General features: G+C 37.2%; 1 protein-coding gene across 4 annotated transcripts in view; it reads right to left on the minus strand.

Annotated features, from left to right (window-relative positions):
• PCCA (propionyl-CoA carboxylase subunit alpha) overlaps nt 1-16,727 on the minus strand; it is a 299,061-nt gene that overhangs the window by 146,837 nt on the left and 135,497 nt on the right. For all 4 annotated transcript variants that reach the window (XM_054821090.1, XM_054821100.1, XM_054821117.1 and 1 more), the window contains exons 15-17: nt 15,465-15,533; nt 14,566-14,641; nt 2,675-2,785 (exon numbers count right to left, since the gene is read on the minus strand). In XM_054821090.1, the coding sequence (XP_054677065.1) occupies nt 2,675-2,785; nt 14,566-14,641; nt 15,465-15,533 (256 nt within the window). The remainder of the gene's footprint in view (nt 1-2,674; nt 2,786-14,565; nt 14,642-15,464; nt 15,534-16,727) is intronic.

The following is a 16,727-nucleotide window of genomic DNA, read 5'->3' on the forward strand; positions in this document are numbered from 1 at the left end:
CTTTACAGCTATACATCTTTTATAAATAATATTAAGATATATGAAACCACTTCATTTTCAAATCCTCTGAGAAAGTTTACCCTGGGTATTTATATAAAAGGGTTAGATGAACTGAGTAGGCGACTTACATTGCATAAGTTAACTTGCCTTTGTTTCTCTTGCTGAGCTTCTATCCATCATCTGCCCACCACCCTTTCTTGCCTTCAACGGTTCCCATTAGAGTCTTTGCATTTGCAAAAATATTATTGAACAGGTACTTAAAAAAATATTCTCTAACTCAATACACCGATTTTTTTTTTTTTTTTTAGCCGTAAGAGTCTGATCCAGAGCAAGCTACATCATTACAAGGGTTCTCAATTACTTCAGGGAGCTTTGAATCAGTATTCAATGGATAATTACTCCTGACTTGAAATACGAATGCTTTCTAATAATGATATCTGCATTTTTTTTGTCATTAAGGTGGCTAACGTATGCTTGTATTTGATACATGCAAGGAGAAGAGCGAAATTTTCATACAGCAGGAACAAAGTCCAGTAATTTCACATGTCCCATTCATTAGTTTATCTTATGAACTGTCATAATATCTCTTTTTGTGTATTCTGGTGTCTAGAGCAAAAGCTTATCTTTAACGCTCTGTTAATATAAGACTACTGTTTACCTCAGTGACGTGAATCAGCCATTTGCATCAGCGTGTATGTGCACACAAATACGTGCATCTACAGTTCAAGTCAGATAACCCCAAAACAAATTTCTTGTAATCCTTCAATTTATGGACCAACAAGTAATTAACTGATTCTATACAGCTTAACATTGCAATATAAAATATTAAAACAAAAATAAAAGAACAAAAGACAAGAGTGCCTTTCCATCGTCAAAAATACAGAGCAAGCGGTCTCCTCCTGGTTCAGTAAAACTTGTTCCAGCTTCTTACAAGTGACCAAGGACCCCAACAGACACATTATGACAAATGAGGGTAGAATGGTTTGGGGTTTTGTTGTTCCCAGTTGTGTGCCAGGTGAGGCTGGCTTTTCACAACATGGTACGAACCTACCTAGCATCTTGCATCCTCGCCTTTCTCCCTCATTCCCTTTTCCCCATTCCTAGCCTACCACTCACTTTGCACATCTGAAGTTTACCAGATTCCTTCATGAACTAAGTCAATGCAAGAATTCTCAAAAAAACCTACCTGAACAAAAGCAGCAACAATAAAAAAAATGCCATTTTCTGGTGGTTTAGGGAACTGAATCCACTCAGGAAAAAGACTGAAGAGTCCCAGAACCATCAAAGAGACAGGACATGGGATTTCATATGAAAGTGTCTGGGAAGAGAGACAGACCAGCTTATCAGCAGCACTGAGCCTTCAGAGCAGATCAGAGCACCCTCAAGTCTATGCTGGATGAAAACCAGCTGACTGACTTGGCAATTAGTTAAGCACACCTTAGCAAAGATAACAAAGGAACATTTGAGAGCTTCAACCATCACAAGCTTACTGCCACCCAAGGTGACTAACTCCTACTGCTTTGGTTGCAGTCAGGAGCCAAAAACAAGCCGGATGCATTAATCCCACATGTAGGACTGTATCACACAGAGTTGCCAATTACATCATGATATAAAGTAGTTCTGTGGATGAATATTCTTTGCACCAAACTCACACACTGAGTCCTGAAGTAAGAAAAATCTGTTCTCCTCCTTAATGAGACTAGAATTTGGCAAAGCGCCCGTCAGGTCCGGTGACTGCCAACCTGGCAGCGTTGTCTCCAAAGGGGGATAAGGATTCTGTCACATTGGATTAATGATGAATGGGGGAGAAAGGAATCTCCGTGGGATTCATGAAGGACCCATGAATGATGAGCTGTAAACATTGCTGGTTTTTTTTTTTTTAAATAAGGAAGAGGTTGTGCCTGATGAATGCCAGCTGAGGTGTGAGGCCTGTATGGAAGGACTGGGCCTCTGACCACACAGATGAAGAAAGCATCTACAGCAGATTGGCTGGGAGAGAAGACAACCTTTTAAAATTTGATCCTTGTAAAAGGAAACCAATCTGTTTAGTTACATTTCTCTATCAACTGGTGTTATACAGTTTTGAAACAGAGTTGTTTGGGATGTTGTAAGGAAACATTTGCATTTGTGCTAACCTAGTGTATGAGTTACTAACTTCAAAGTGATGCCCATTACTGTGTGTAACGAGCATTAAGACCAGGTGACTGAAATACTCTGATAAAATGCCAGATCCTCCAGACAATGCTAAAGTGACTACAAAGGATGCCAAACAGCAATTCTAAAGATGCTGCACAAACTCACTGGAAATGCAATAGTGTTGAGTAAAGAGAAAAACTCATCTTCAGTTAACAGTAGGAGCACAGTCTGTAATGAAGCACAATAGCATGGTATAGTTGAATTGATGTTTATTTTTCATATTTCATATCAGCTACGAATCATTTTTCTTGACTTTGGGCATACTTCATTTACTATTTTGTCACTAGAAGTATGTATTTTGCCTTCTTGAAAGTAAATTAACTGTTTCAATCATGCATTATTTAAAAAATCTAATTGCATGTATGCACAGATACATTTGAGAAAAAATCTAAAGTGACTGGGGAACGCATCAGTCTATAAACATAAAGGAATAATTATCAGAAACAACACCTCAAGAAAAAATCTAAATGGAACAAACCTTTAAAACCATCAGGATAGACTTCAGGAAGGAATTTAGTGCTGATGTCTCCTTGAACAAAGCGTGGATGGACAATCACTTCTCGAAGTAAAGAAATATTGTGAGCCACACCTGCAAACAAAGTATCAATACAAAATCAGGTAAACGTATTAAACACAAATTACAGTAGGAAACAACTTGTAAAAATATGAGTTCTCATCTTTGTAGAATAAATACTTGTTCACAACTGAGAGACCATAGTAGTGATGTAATCAATACCAGACTTAACATTTTTGTTCCACTCCTGCCTCAAGATACCCTCCCTCAAATACTCAGTTTAATTAAGAAGCAAACCTTCCAAATCTTCCCCTCAACAAGTCTAATTCAAACAGTTAAGTCAATGACAGCACGCACAACCAAAAGACTTTTGGTTCAGTCCTAGCAGATGCAGGCAAGACCAGAGCCATCTCCTCAAAATGACAGATTAGTCATGACCAAAAGTACCAGCTCGGTTCCAGTGAACTCTGGCCCAACTTGTCATCTTGCCACCTTACCTACACACTCTCCTGGGGACGATATGTGCCATGGTACACCCCAATCACAGTAATGGATGATAGTAAAAAGTTTAATCACTTATATCATCTTCTAACATTTTTATCATTTGTAAATCATAAGAGACTCCTATGGAACTTACAAAGAAAGAAAGAAACCCTATTGCTTGCTCCATATATACTTTTATCCAACTTTGCCTGGCCAATTCTTTTGTTCCCCCTTTAGCACGATTCCATGATCCTGCTAGGCATAGAGGCCCCCCCCATATTTCTTTAATTCAAAAATTACTCATTATAGAGCCCTTATATCCTTTGTCCTTTAATTTCTTTGAATATTCAAAGTATTTTCTTTTTTCTGGATTTCATCTCCTTTCATTCCACTTCTCAGCCTGTTTTTTCATATTTTTCATTCCCTTCTTTTCCCCTGCTTTTTGTGCCAACAAAGACAGACAACTTCTAAGAAATGCAATCTAAAGCTACACAGGTCAAAGGATGCTGCCAGTGTTAGTCTGGTACTTGCACACAAAACAGTACGCCCTCTGCCCCTTTCTCACAGATGAGTAAAAGATTAATTTGTTTTCTCAGAGAGGAAAGGAATAAACCATATCCCGTTTCCAGCATAGGATGGAAAAACCATAATCAGGAGTAAATGTCAGCACAAGGTATGTACTCAGGATAGTTAACATCGGAAAAAAGATTGCCCAGGGAAAGATTCTGGAGTTAGTGAAAATGTTTAAAAAGAGGTTAAAGAAACACCTGTCAGGACGCAGATATAGTTGGTATACCTTAGTTCAGGCAGTGGGACTAGATGACTTTCTGAAATCCTTCAGGTTTTATTTTTTCTTTGAATTTAACAGGGCTGTGTAACTGAGTAACTTAAAGCTAAACTGCACTTTGCCAGAAGTACTTGCAGTTTAGTACTGAATATTATGGTCATTAAAAGCCATTTCACTGAAATTTTAAATACAAAGAAATATTTACAGGAGGTGGGAGAGAAACAGGAGGTGCAAAAAAATCCCCGAGAAAAAAATCCCCAGATAATTTAAATTATCTTCTGCCTCCTACACTCCAAACAATTTTCAAAGTATCAGAAGATACTTTCTCTTTTGGGAGTAGCACACAGGTCATCTCTGGAAAGTGTAAGATTATGCAAGTAAGAGGAAAACCACCATCTTTACCTCAACTCTCTTGTCAATTTTGGAAAGAGATTGTAACAGAAAATTTGAAGAGCCACCATAGTTCAATCCCAATACAACTACACAGAATAACACTGCCTTATAAACATGAATATTTCTGAAGAGAAGCTGAAAGAGACATGCAATTCAGGGGCACAAACGCTGTTACATCCAGTCCAGGTCTGGCTAAATGAGGAAGGTGCTATAGGAAAGAGGTTATCCAACCTTAGCTGTGCGGTGTGCACATTCTCACCCTTCAGGAAATACAAAGTAATTCAAATTCTTTCCTCTCAGCGTCAGAGGGACAGGCAACTCAAATCACATTGTGTTTTCCAGGTCACATGAACTTTGGTGTTAGGTGCACACCTAAATGCAGAGCACATCGCAAACTAGTTTATTTGTAAAAATTTGTCTGTGCACCCGTCTCTCTTGTAAAGCATGAGATTCTGAAGTTCAACTTTGCATATATTTACTTACAAGTTAATATGATTAATACCATGATGACACAACTATGAAAGTCATTTGCACATTTTTTTCTAATAGCTCTAGTTTAAAATAACATGAATAAGAATTCATTGTAAACTCAGGTCTCTCAACTGTAAATTAAGCTATTTGGATTTTTTTCCCCCATCGAGATCTCACCAAAGCAAAAACACTAGCAGTGCAGCAACTGTGAACTGCTGTAGCTCAGAAGGAGATTGTTCTGCACTCCTACTTCTTTTCCCTTTGTGTTTTTCCAGTTTAGAAGCATGAATAACATTCTTGTTATTTTATGTGCAGACCAGTTCAAACAGTTTCAAAGCTTTTTTCCCCTACAGTCTGCTGCTGGTGTGAATTTTCAAGCTCTCTGTGTGGCCGTCACTGAAACCACTTTCAACACACAGAGTCAGACTCAGCCTCATTGAATCATGAAGTCATAGCTTTAAAGACTTGTTCATGAGCCATTAAGTAGCACATTACACAACCAGTTCAATGACGACAAGATAAAAATTTGACCATTTGATTAAAAGAGGATCAGCCTCCTTGCTGCCTGTGACCTAGATAGTCATTCATGGACCCTGATTTCATAAACACTGAATTAAACCCACATTGCACCTCCACTAAACAAAAAAAAACTTAAAAAAATCTTATGCTGAATGACCAGAAACAAATAAAGTCTTTCTTTGGCTGATACAAAATCCTCCCCAAATTTCCCATTTGAAGAGTAAATTGAAATAGATTTTCATCTATTAAGTACAGCTTCAGAGCTATTAGACAACACAGAGGAGCCCTTCAACGCTCCCCGACTTTGAATCCAGGATTTAAACACACTACAATGTGTAACCAGATCATCTCATGTTTTTCTTTCCTAAACTGCTACAAGATCCCTGGCAAGATGATGGCTGATGACAGCTGACAGAGCTTGGTGTCTCAACTGACTGCCCCAAAAGACCTGAAATCAAAAAAATACTATGAGTATCTTAATTATTTCAAACTCACGTGCATCAGAAAAATCAGAGGCTTCCGCAATGTTTTAAGCTCCAAAATTCCTTTAACAAGTTTGATAGAGCAGACAAGCCTAGGTGTTTGTGAAGCAACACAATGTATGTATTTTACATATGCAAATTAAAATTTAATACGCAACAGTACTTTAAAGTATCATGAAATGCTATCTATCAGTTCCCATGATCATTATGTGACCAATGACTGCACGGTTGATCTGCGTCTCAAAACTGAGTTGATACTTTCAGTGATGTTCCCAATCCTATGGCTTTAAAAAAAAAAAGTACCAGTGTAATCCTTCAGAAGTCTAGAAGTTTTAGATTTGCAATTTAGTGTGACCTCTGTCAAAGTTCATAAGGTCTCCATCTGTGTGTGAGTAACTGCTAGGCTACAGAAATATGGACCCCTAGAGCAGCTTGCTCCTGACTACCTGCTGCTTCCAAAACACTGGCCAGACATTAGCCCCACACTCTCACAGGATCAAACAGAGGCTAACAGGCAGTGCTTATTTCATGCAAAGTTAGACACTAAACTGAAGTATATTGTATTTACGTTGCAGGGGTTTTCAGGGATTTTTTTCTTTTTCTTGACCAGGTCTGCAGTCTGCCAGGAACAAAATCACATCTGTTAACCTGACAAGCCATGACATTTCCAACAAACAAACAAAATCCTAAACTATATCAATTTATTTCCCCTCCAGAAAACATAATTTCACTTCAACATCGTTTTTTTACACTGTTAAGACTGGTACAGAACTGCAGTTACAGTTATATTCTTCTTTTCTCTAAGTCAAAATATAATAAAAAATAATAATCAGTGTTCCTTGTACCTCTATTTTTTATTTCACTTGGCTATAGTCTTCATACAATATTACATCAGTAGAAGCTCAATTTAAGACATACTTCTTGAATTTCAGTTTTGACACATTATTTCCCAGAATACATTTCTAAAAAAAGAAAGCAGACTAGCATTTAACTTGGGGAGATCTAATGAAATTTTAAAAAATAATAATTGCATTTGTATGTTTTATATATGAAGAAACATATTTCTGAGGTTCAATTAATTTTCCAGTTAAATTCTAGTTATTGCCTAATGAATACATGAGCACACTAAATAATCACATTGTTCAGAGCTCATTAGTAACCGCTATTTGAAGAAGCCCTCGTTAAAAAAAAAATAAAATTATAATCAGAAGAAATTACTCCCCATACTGCCTCTCTCTGTCTTGCCTCCTTCCCTTCCTCATTCTCCAGAATACATCTGCCTTAAAACCTTGCTAAATATACCAGATTTTTCATTAGCTTACAAACTGTAGCCTAACTCCTAACCTGTCTTACCAAGAAAACATGAAGAACAACAAGACAGTAAAATTTTAAAGAAAACAAAAAATTGTATGGCAGGTTTATGAACAGGATATCACACCATGCTTTTACTCACTAAAAACCAGAACTTGGAATGCCAAGGCACAAAACCATAGGCAATGTTTTCACTATAAATATTTACTGACACTAAACATATTCAGTGTTGATTAGCCTTTTTACAGTATTAAGCTTCTGTCATCTTGATGTCTGCAAACACAAATCTCCATTTATCCATGTGAACTTAATTGGAGTCCTACATGCGCCTCTGTAGATAAGCAGTTGAATATACTTAACTTGCTGATAATTCCAAATTGTGCTAAGTGGAATAGAAAGAACTTTATCTGCATACTTACTGATTGCAAAAACAACGTGTGGAGTACAGTACTAGAGGTTTCTTTTTTTAAAAAAAACAGTAAAGCTAAATTATCACCTATCAATTTAAATACTGAATAAGAACAAATGCTATCAAGTTTAGGATGCATCCCAGTTGATTTCTCTAACCAAAAAATTAAAAAATATTAACCAAGATCTGCACTGAGCATCATGAAACACTGATTATGTTACTCTCCACTTAAAACAAGAACATTATCAGAGATTTGCACAGACAACAAAAACACTCCTTTTAACACATGAACTTTTCAAAGTCCATGATTACTACCCAGCTAGCCTCCATGTTTGCAATTCCAAAAGTTGTCATAATATTCTCTAAAACCCTCAACATTCAACTGTTTAAAACTGCCTTTCAAAGCTTGTGTTTTGCTTCAATTCACTTCAGAACAGGCTATCTGCATACAAAGTCCCATCCCAAAAGCGATAAGAAAGGCTTTTTAAGCTTTAATTTTAACACCAAACATCCACATAAAGTTCTCATATAGGATCAATACACCACTGACCGTCAAAGCTGAACATGTATTTCAATTAAAACATTAATTCTTTTAGATATTAAAAGTCTTGAGCTCACAGGCCTCATAGACCAGAATAAAGGGGGAGGAAGAAGATAACATATGGTAATATCCTACTGTAAAAATCATTAATTCAAACTTAAAGTAGATTTTGTACTGCACGGACTTCTGAACCTCTTAATAAGATTATGCAGTTCATTATTTATGGTGTTAGTAAACATGTATGAATGTTTGAATCAGTAGAATAATTGGAAGCAGAAGTTAAGCAGGCTTTGTCAAGAACAAGTGAAAGAAAATGGATGGCCATCCTGCCATCGCCCTCTCCTCAGCCACTCCTTTACTCTAAAGAAGGGAATAGAACACCAGGACAACATTATATCCAAGGGACCTAACTAGAAATAATAGCATGTCTTTCAATGCTTCCTCAACCTGCCACACTGCATTTCTTGTAGTTTTCCACTGCCACAACTTTTTTCTTGATTTAAAAAAACTGCCTCTGACAAAAAAAAAAAAGTACCTTATTTTATTTCCCTTCTCCTACACCACTAACATCACCTTCCTCTTTTACCTGATCAGCTTGTACTTCAACTGCCCTTCCCTCTTTCTCTTCCATGACGTGGCAGTCTAGAACCCTTTCTAAACTACTTGCCGTAAGGTTCCACTGAGAAGCTGCCCATCCCACTCGCTCTCCTGTGACTGGCTTAAGGAAAAAAAAAAAAAAAAAAAAAAGGAAAAGAAGCAAGAGAAGAATCTTCCCTCATGCCAGCATCTGCGCTCCAAGCTGATGTTACCGAGCATCCTGAAACGGTCCCTTCTAGTGGTTTGGAACTAAGTTCGTTGCTTTCCCTTTTCCAATTTCAGTTTCCACACTGGGAACCCGTGGGTCCCTGTTGCAAACGGTCAGAGAACGCAAAGACTCTTGCAGAACTCCCAGCCCATTACCTCTCCTACACAAAGGGGATAATCCATGGTTCAAGCTGTATGACCTGCTGCAGTGCTTTTTTAAAGCACAACCAGCAAAACGAGGCCCATTTCATTCTTGTTTAAGAACAGACGCTGTATGTCTTTTGCAGGAAAAATGGCTTAGACACAAAGATTGTTTTGTTCATAACACCCATGAGCAGACTGGCATACCTGCATGGGATCAGAATACAGGAAAGTATAAAATTTACAAGTATCGCTGCCTTTGAGAAGTATCTTTCAAGAGATAAAAGACAAAATCATTAGTTAAATCCAAATGTCATCAATTACTGAAAGTTTATTGTGAAAACCTTTGTGCCTGAAAATTAATTTCTTTGAAATTATGATAAAATACTAAAATTAAAATAGGTTGGGGTTTTTTGGGTGTATTTGTTGGAAAACCAAGGCCTTCTCCACAATACTAAGCACAGTATTCTTTTTCCTCCCAATTAGTGTGTTTACAGCTGCAAAAACTCAAAACAACAGTTTCTGCTGCTGCTGTTCTGGCAGGTGTCTCTTCATATCAAAGAGTTAACTTCTAACATTATTCACACTTCCTTACCACTTTTCTGTTTTCTTTTCTGATTGCTCTTTTACCTCATCCTGGAAGATCCCCCTGGTTGGTGGCTTCCTTATTTCCCCCTCATTTCTACTACTCCTTGCTCTCTTCTTGCTCTCTCTGCTGCTTACTCTTTCCTCAGGTGCCCCTTTTTCCACTCTTCTTTCTCCCAAATGGTCTACTACATTCCTCTCTCCCCACAGCAAACAGGATCTCAATAGATAATGGTTGACTTTACAAAAAGACTATAAATTTCATGTTACTGCTTTCTATTTCAATCAGAAGGGAAGATAAAAAGCAAACAGAGGTCGAAGGAGAGATTACCGGAATCTCTGCACTCAAGGATATGAGCTATCTGCCCAATCAGACCTCTGGTGAACTGACAATCAGTTCTACTGGCTGCACAAATATATCTGTTTGTTTAAATAGATAAAAACAATTTCATACATAAACTTTCCAGAATTTCATACTAGGTTTTATATATGCCTTTAAATGAACGGATTATTCAGCATCATATATTACATGACAAACACATGCCAAAATCTTAAAGAAACTGTGAAGAGGAAAATCACACATCATGTTTATCCATACAGTACACATGCTGAAAGGCCTTCTTCCAATACCCTATTTCTGTTGTTCAGATTAAAAAGAAGAAAGCAAACCTTAAGTTCCTGAAAAGTGGCATAAAACAAGGGAAAGATGAACCACTAACAACAGTGCAAGCTCCCAGGAAACAACTCATGCGCCTCATCCTGATGAGCAACATCGCCTCTATGCTTGACCAATGGCTTGAACTTCTCAGTATTCACAAATTCTCCATTAATCACTGCATAAAATCAAAAGTGTATCTGCTTGAGACAAATCTGGGTTAGACCTTGAACATTAATCATCCCTGAACTATACTGGAAGACTCATGGATAAAAATATTACCTAATTAGACTCTTCCTCGTTCAGAAGTCTCAACTGAGATTGTTAATTCCAATCAGTTCTCAATGGAGGAGTCTGCTGCTAACAGAATAATTTAGAATGTAAAGGACCTTAGGAAATCATTTAATCCAATCCACCACTTAAAGAAGTGCTATCCTAGACTTTCACCTGCTCCCATTAATAACCCTGTAGATATTACACAGGAAATAAGATGCAGATTACATTCTCACGACCACACTGAATGTATCTTGAGTTAGTCACATTGTTAGCATCTACCAAAGAAGAGACTGCAGAATTTCTTATTTCACCATGTGCAAGTTGTTACTAGCCCAAACTGTAACAAAATATTAAGGCAACTGGCATTTTCAGAGAATAGCATTGTTACAAATATCACAATTTGATTTATTCAGCGTTTATAATCAAGATACTGCTGTTACAGGCACTGTATGATGCATTCTTCGTTGCTTAAAATATTATTTACTCAAGTTTTGCATAAGTCTGCTTTCTTTGCAAGTATTAGATTACATTTTTTAAAAAATTTAATTAATTTCATTTCCTTCATGAAATTCGTTGTCAGGCAGATTTAACTGGGAGGAATAGCTGAACCATGGATTCAAGGCAGGTACTATCAGGTCCTAGAAAACAAGTCAATAAAGACTGCCGTCTGAGGACTTGTTTCCTGTGAGTGGAATGGAGCTAAAAGGGAATGGGTGATTCTTGGATATCCTAAAGCCACAGCAGTAGAAATTGAATGTCTGCTCATACAGCCAGCAGACAAGGATCAGCAGTGTTAAGTCCTTGCACTTCATGCTGTCAGTGTGCCTCAACTCAGCCTGGACCAGTCACCTCCTGGAGGGTCACCATGCTGCTTCAGGCCCTGGATTCTCTGCTGGGACTGCCATGAATGACATTATATGGTGGCACTTGTTCCAAGAGGACATCTGTCTTCTAGGAACTGGATAAAGACCACTGATTTCACACAGGTCAGCAAGCAACCATCAAATTATTAGCGACTAAGAGTTCTTACCAACTTTTGCCTGCTTTGAACTGGTGACACAGAAGTGATGGGAAAGACTCCGTCTTCCATTAGCAGTCCCTAAGCTACCCATTAGATGGTCCTTGACCTGTTACCCAGTCACCCCATCCCATTCCCACCCTAAGTGAGTGAACAAGCATTTTTGCTTACAGGAATGTTGCAATTCTTGGGAATTTAAATCTAAATTCTCACAGTGTATGTTATCAATACGATTCACATTGACTTCAGCTGGTATTGCTTAGCTAAAATGCTTTGTAACTCAGAAGAGACTTGTTACTTACAGGGAGAAAACACACTGTCTCTAAAACACAAAGCAAACATAAAAGCTGCTTCCAAGGAAATTGGGGGGAACAGGGGCACTGTCTTCAGAAACAGGAATATGGAACACACTGTTCAGGAAGACTATGGTGATCTCTAAATAGTTATGTACAGGCTCGCTATTCAAATATAAAACCAAGTAACTTCAAAACCAGGTAAAAAGCTGTTTTGTATCTTTTACTACTACTAACTCAATTATGGAGACGAGTCCACGTGAGGCACTTTCACATAAGATCAAAATGGTTTAATAGTGTTTTACATAGCACCTAACATTTTAAAGCAATAATATACACAATCATTTTAGGAAAAGAAATGCATTAAATTGCTTTTACTTTTCTGATGCTTTATTATTTTTGTCCATTTAAATACCAATGTATTCCTACTACTTCATCACCTGTTAAGCTTACTTGAACTTATTTGAGACAACTCCTCTGAACAAGGAGCAGTTCTGCACGTGTCATAGAATGGTTTGGGTTGGAAGGGACCTTAAAGATCATCTAGTTCCGACCCCCCCACCATGGGCAGGGACACCCTCCACTAGACCACGTTGCCCAAAGCCCCATCCAACCTGGCCTTGAACACTGCCAGGGAGGGGGCGTCCACAGCTTCTCTGGGCAACCTGTTCCAATGCAGTTCAGAACACTACAGATAAGATGGTTTCTACAAACTGCCCTATCAAGCATCATTCACACTAGGCAACAGAAGAGACACTTTAATATCCAAGAATGTTTCATTTTAAATAAACCCTGAGAAAAAACTACTAGCTGTGCAAAACTACACAGAAACCCTGTTGATTTTCAAATGTAAACCACTGGCCGCTGCAACTAAGAATGTTTTCTGGAAATTCATCTACTTTTGAAACCTGTGGCACATTAAAATTTGTCCTTTGTGATACTTTAAAAAAAAAAACCCACATTCTGCCCCACAGTTCATTTTTTTACCTCTTTCAATATTTTTAACATATGAAGAGCTTTTTCACAGATAGAAATACTATGGAGATATCAGGTATGAACACTTTAATGCATACGTGCATATTAATAAAAGACTGTAAAAAAATCAAGAATGCAAATTAGCAATTTTCACATGTAAGGTGTCATATCCTTTGTAGGTATTTATATATCTCTGGAACTATTATCAGGTATATACATATCTGTCTAAAATACCTAAGAACAAACAATCAGGTTCTATCCCGTATTATAGCACACAATAAAAGATGATGCTCCACACAGAATTCCAATATTCTCAGTAAACATAATCCTTCTAGTATCATTTGCTATTAATACAACTGAGTTTGAATCCAGAGCCTGTCTCCATTAAAAACAACCAAAAAAAAAAAAACCCCCACAAATCACACCTCACATCAGTGTAGCTATAGCAGTATACATCTCTCATATAAATTTACCCAACTGTTATATAGCAGGGGTTTACATCAGCACATCGTACTGCAATAGTCTAATGGCTCAAGTTGCACCACTATAAATCCACTTTAGGGTTAGCAGTTCATTTACAATGGATAATCCTACCACCTAACTACACTGTAGTAGAAGGATGCTCATTTTCCCCTCAATAGATAAATCTTTCAAGTCTAACATGGCATCTGCAGTATTCAGCAGACAGCATTAAAGCCAAACCAAGTTTTACAGAAACATTCCTACGATTATCTACTATATGAGGTCTCTCCTGCTGCTTCTCCCAGCCATTCAGGGGAGAAATTAAATAAGCATTCCAAGTCTTTCTCCCATCTCAAACCATGGAAGAATCTGTCCAGCAACCAAAACAAGGAACAAAGTCAGCATATCATCCAACAGTTGCCTTCCCACCTATCCTGGTTTTTCAAGTATACTGACTAGTACCGGAAAAAATAATTCCCACAAATACTCACATAGTTACAGAGTAAAATGAAGATTTTTGCCACATGACAGTTCCCTTCTCTAATCACCTCCATGAAAAGAAAGGATAAGAAATCAATTTTTTCCCTCTCCTATCCTGAACTGTCCTTCCTATTTACCATAAGACACAGAGGAAGATCTAAAGATTTCTCCCACACAAACCATGACTTCCCTCTCTAAAACTTAAAAGGAGTTAAAGTGGTCATGGCTGATTCACTCCTGCTGCTTAGAAAGGCTGGAAGAACAGCTGCTTCTCCTAGACAGTCAGTCAGCAAGACCTGCAACACATTTTGATCATCAGCCCACATCTGTATTTGCCCAAATATAAACAATTACCTTGACAGTAAGAAAAAAAAATATATACACAATCAAATACTGCATTGTGATATTATTTGACCACAATTTATGTATTCAACTGCTATAAAATGGCAACTACTTTAAATTTCTTGCAGTGGCTTTTTCCCCTCTACAACATAATAAATTACTTATATGCTACCATTCTGTGAAAACTCTTTATGAGTTTAATGATTTAAATATTTATCTCATAATATTCAAGCAAAAACAATGGGGGAAAAAATGAAGTCTTTAGATTTGATGCATCTTCTCAGCTTAATTAACACAAGCTTTTCCTGTTTTAATTTGCACTTAAGAAGCAGGAACTTTACTCAATTTGCTAATTACTACATTTTCAAGCTGTTTTCTTGAAGTAGATGGCAACCTATCACACTAGGAACCCAAATTTCTGTAGTTACCTCGAATTACATAATTGTCCAAAGCTTCTTCCATTCTCTTCAGTGCTTCAGCTCTATTAGAGCCATAGGTAATCAGCTTAAAAAAAAAAAAGACAAAAAAGGTATTTCAGTTACCTAAAGATGAGAACTTTTTCTCTAGAATTTGAATAGCATTTAAAATTAAAATGGTTTGTAGAACTTCTACAGTCACAAAAGTATTTCTCACATATTATCTATGCTTCAAAGGCACTCTCTAAAATATCAAGAGAAAACTAAGATCACTTAACCCATTCAATGAAAGAAGACAAATCACTTTTCCTTCATAAAACTTAAAGCATCTAAACAAGATCTCTCTTCTTTAGGCACACAGAAAATTAGAGCAGATGTTCGATATCTAGTGACTCTCCTGACTTCTAATGCCCAACCAACTTTTAAGATTTAAGTGTGAATTTTTTTGACAACTGAACTCTGACTATAATATAATATTTTAATTTTACCAATTTGTAACTGATGAATAAGAACTAAGAGACATTATCAACCACTTCTTTCACCACTTCTTTTTGGAAGCCAGAATTATTGAAATTTTAGTTCTGGCAAGGTTGCATTAAAAACATAAATTGGCAGCACCTAAGTTTGAAAGTAATGGCTTCTGTTTAAATCAGAATCCTTATACTAATCAGAAACTGCAAGACAAATAATTATGGTGTCAAAAGACCAAAAAAATTATTTAGAAGTGACACTAAAATTTCCTCTGCTCCACATCTTCCTTCACTTCTTTCATATTCCCTTGAGGCATGTTATGCCTAGCACCTTTAAAATACTTATTTACCAATCCTTTAACATACTCTCCCTCATTTAAAAGATTAATATATAAAACTGGTGTTTCATATATTTAGAATATTGAAAAATAATCAACTCACTTTTGAGATCATAGGATCATAATAAATGCTAATATCACTTCCTTGTTGTATACCACTGTCAACACGTACCTTCAAAAAAGAAAAAGTAAAAATAATTATATATTGGGGAAAAAAATATTTCAACACAAGGATCAAATCCACCTGGCAGGCTTAAAACACAACACCCAAGAAGCTTATCGCATACTTTTTTTCCCCTTGAAGAACTAGAAGAATATTTGTTTTCAGAGAAGCTGGGAGGGGGGAAGGGGAGCTTCTTCCTCCACCAGGAAAAATACTTGCAAGTTATTCTCTCCTTTAAAAGAAACACGAGTGCAATCTTCAACTGGTAGTCAAGATTCTCTTTTGTTCTCCTACAATGCACAGTAAACACAATAAATTTGATCTAACAATTTAGGTTGCGTTACACATTCTAAACTTCAACTCTGAACGCATCCAATTCCGATTTAATCCCTGTAATAAAATACAGTTGTAATTATTCTTCTGACTGACACCTGGCATGAAGGATGCCCCTTAAAATCACATCCTTTCTGCATCTATATGTAATCACATCCCCCCTGTTCCACTACAGCCCTTCCAAGGGCTCCAGTAGGAATGCAAGTAGGGAGCATTCAGCAGGAACTTTGGAGCTCTGCTTATCAGCTCCATAGGAATACTGATCCTGTGGTTTTCATGTCTGTAACACTTTCCTTCTCTGCCTCACCCTCTCAACTGTGAAACACTTCTTTTTTTCTGTTGCCGCTGTTCCCCTGAGGCTTTAATGTTTACACAGCTTTTTCCATGGCTTTGCTTTGTAAGGACACAGCCCCAATTAAAGCTCCGATTCTGCAATATTCATGGAAAAAAAATAACACAAGTTCAAAAATTTCTTTTGAAGAGGCTGATTGCTGTTAACCAGCCAGCAAGTTAGTTAGTATATTGCTGATTCTTGTTTTCATCTCTCAGTTTGATTTCATCACTGTAGCAATGAGGTTAGCCATATAAAACTTTTCAAATGAGCAATTTCTGGGGAATAAATATTTATTAAATTGCTGCTTTTGAGCACTGGAATCTGAAATATTTTTTAAAAACTAATCAAAATAACTTGAGAGTGATAAACGCATTCCAGGGATCATAAGGACGGAGGGCTCTAATCAAAGCTGCTGAAGCAGCAGGGCTCCGATATACCACATTGTGAAGGGGGTGGGAAAGAGGGTCCTGGAATCTCACTTAAATCTTCACCTGTGGGAAGGAACCTTTGTAATAAACAGCAGCTCATCTGTCTGC

This window comes from Grus americana, chromosome 1 (assembly GCF_028858705.1).
Source record: "Grus americana isolate bGruAme1 chromosome 1, bGruAme1.mat, whole genome shotgun sequence".
In the NCBI taxonomy this organism is placed as follows: domain Eukaryota; kingdom Metazoa; phylum Chordata; class Aves; order Gruiformes; family Gruidae; genus Grus; species Grus americana.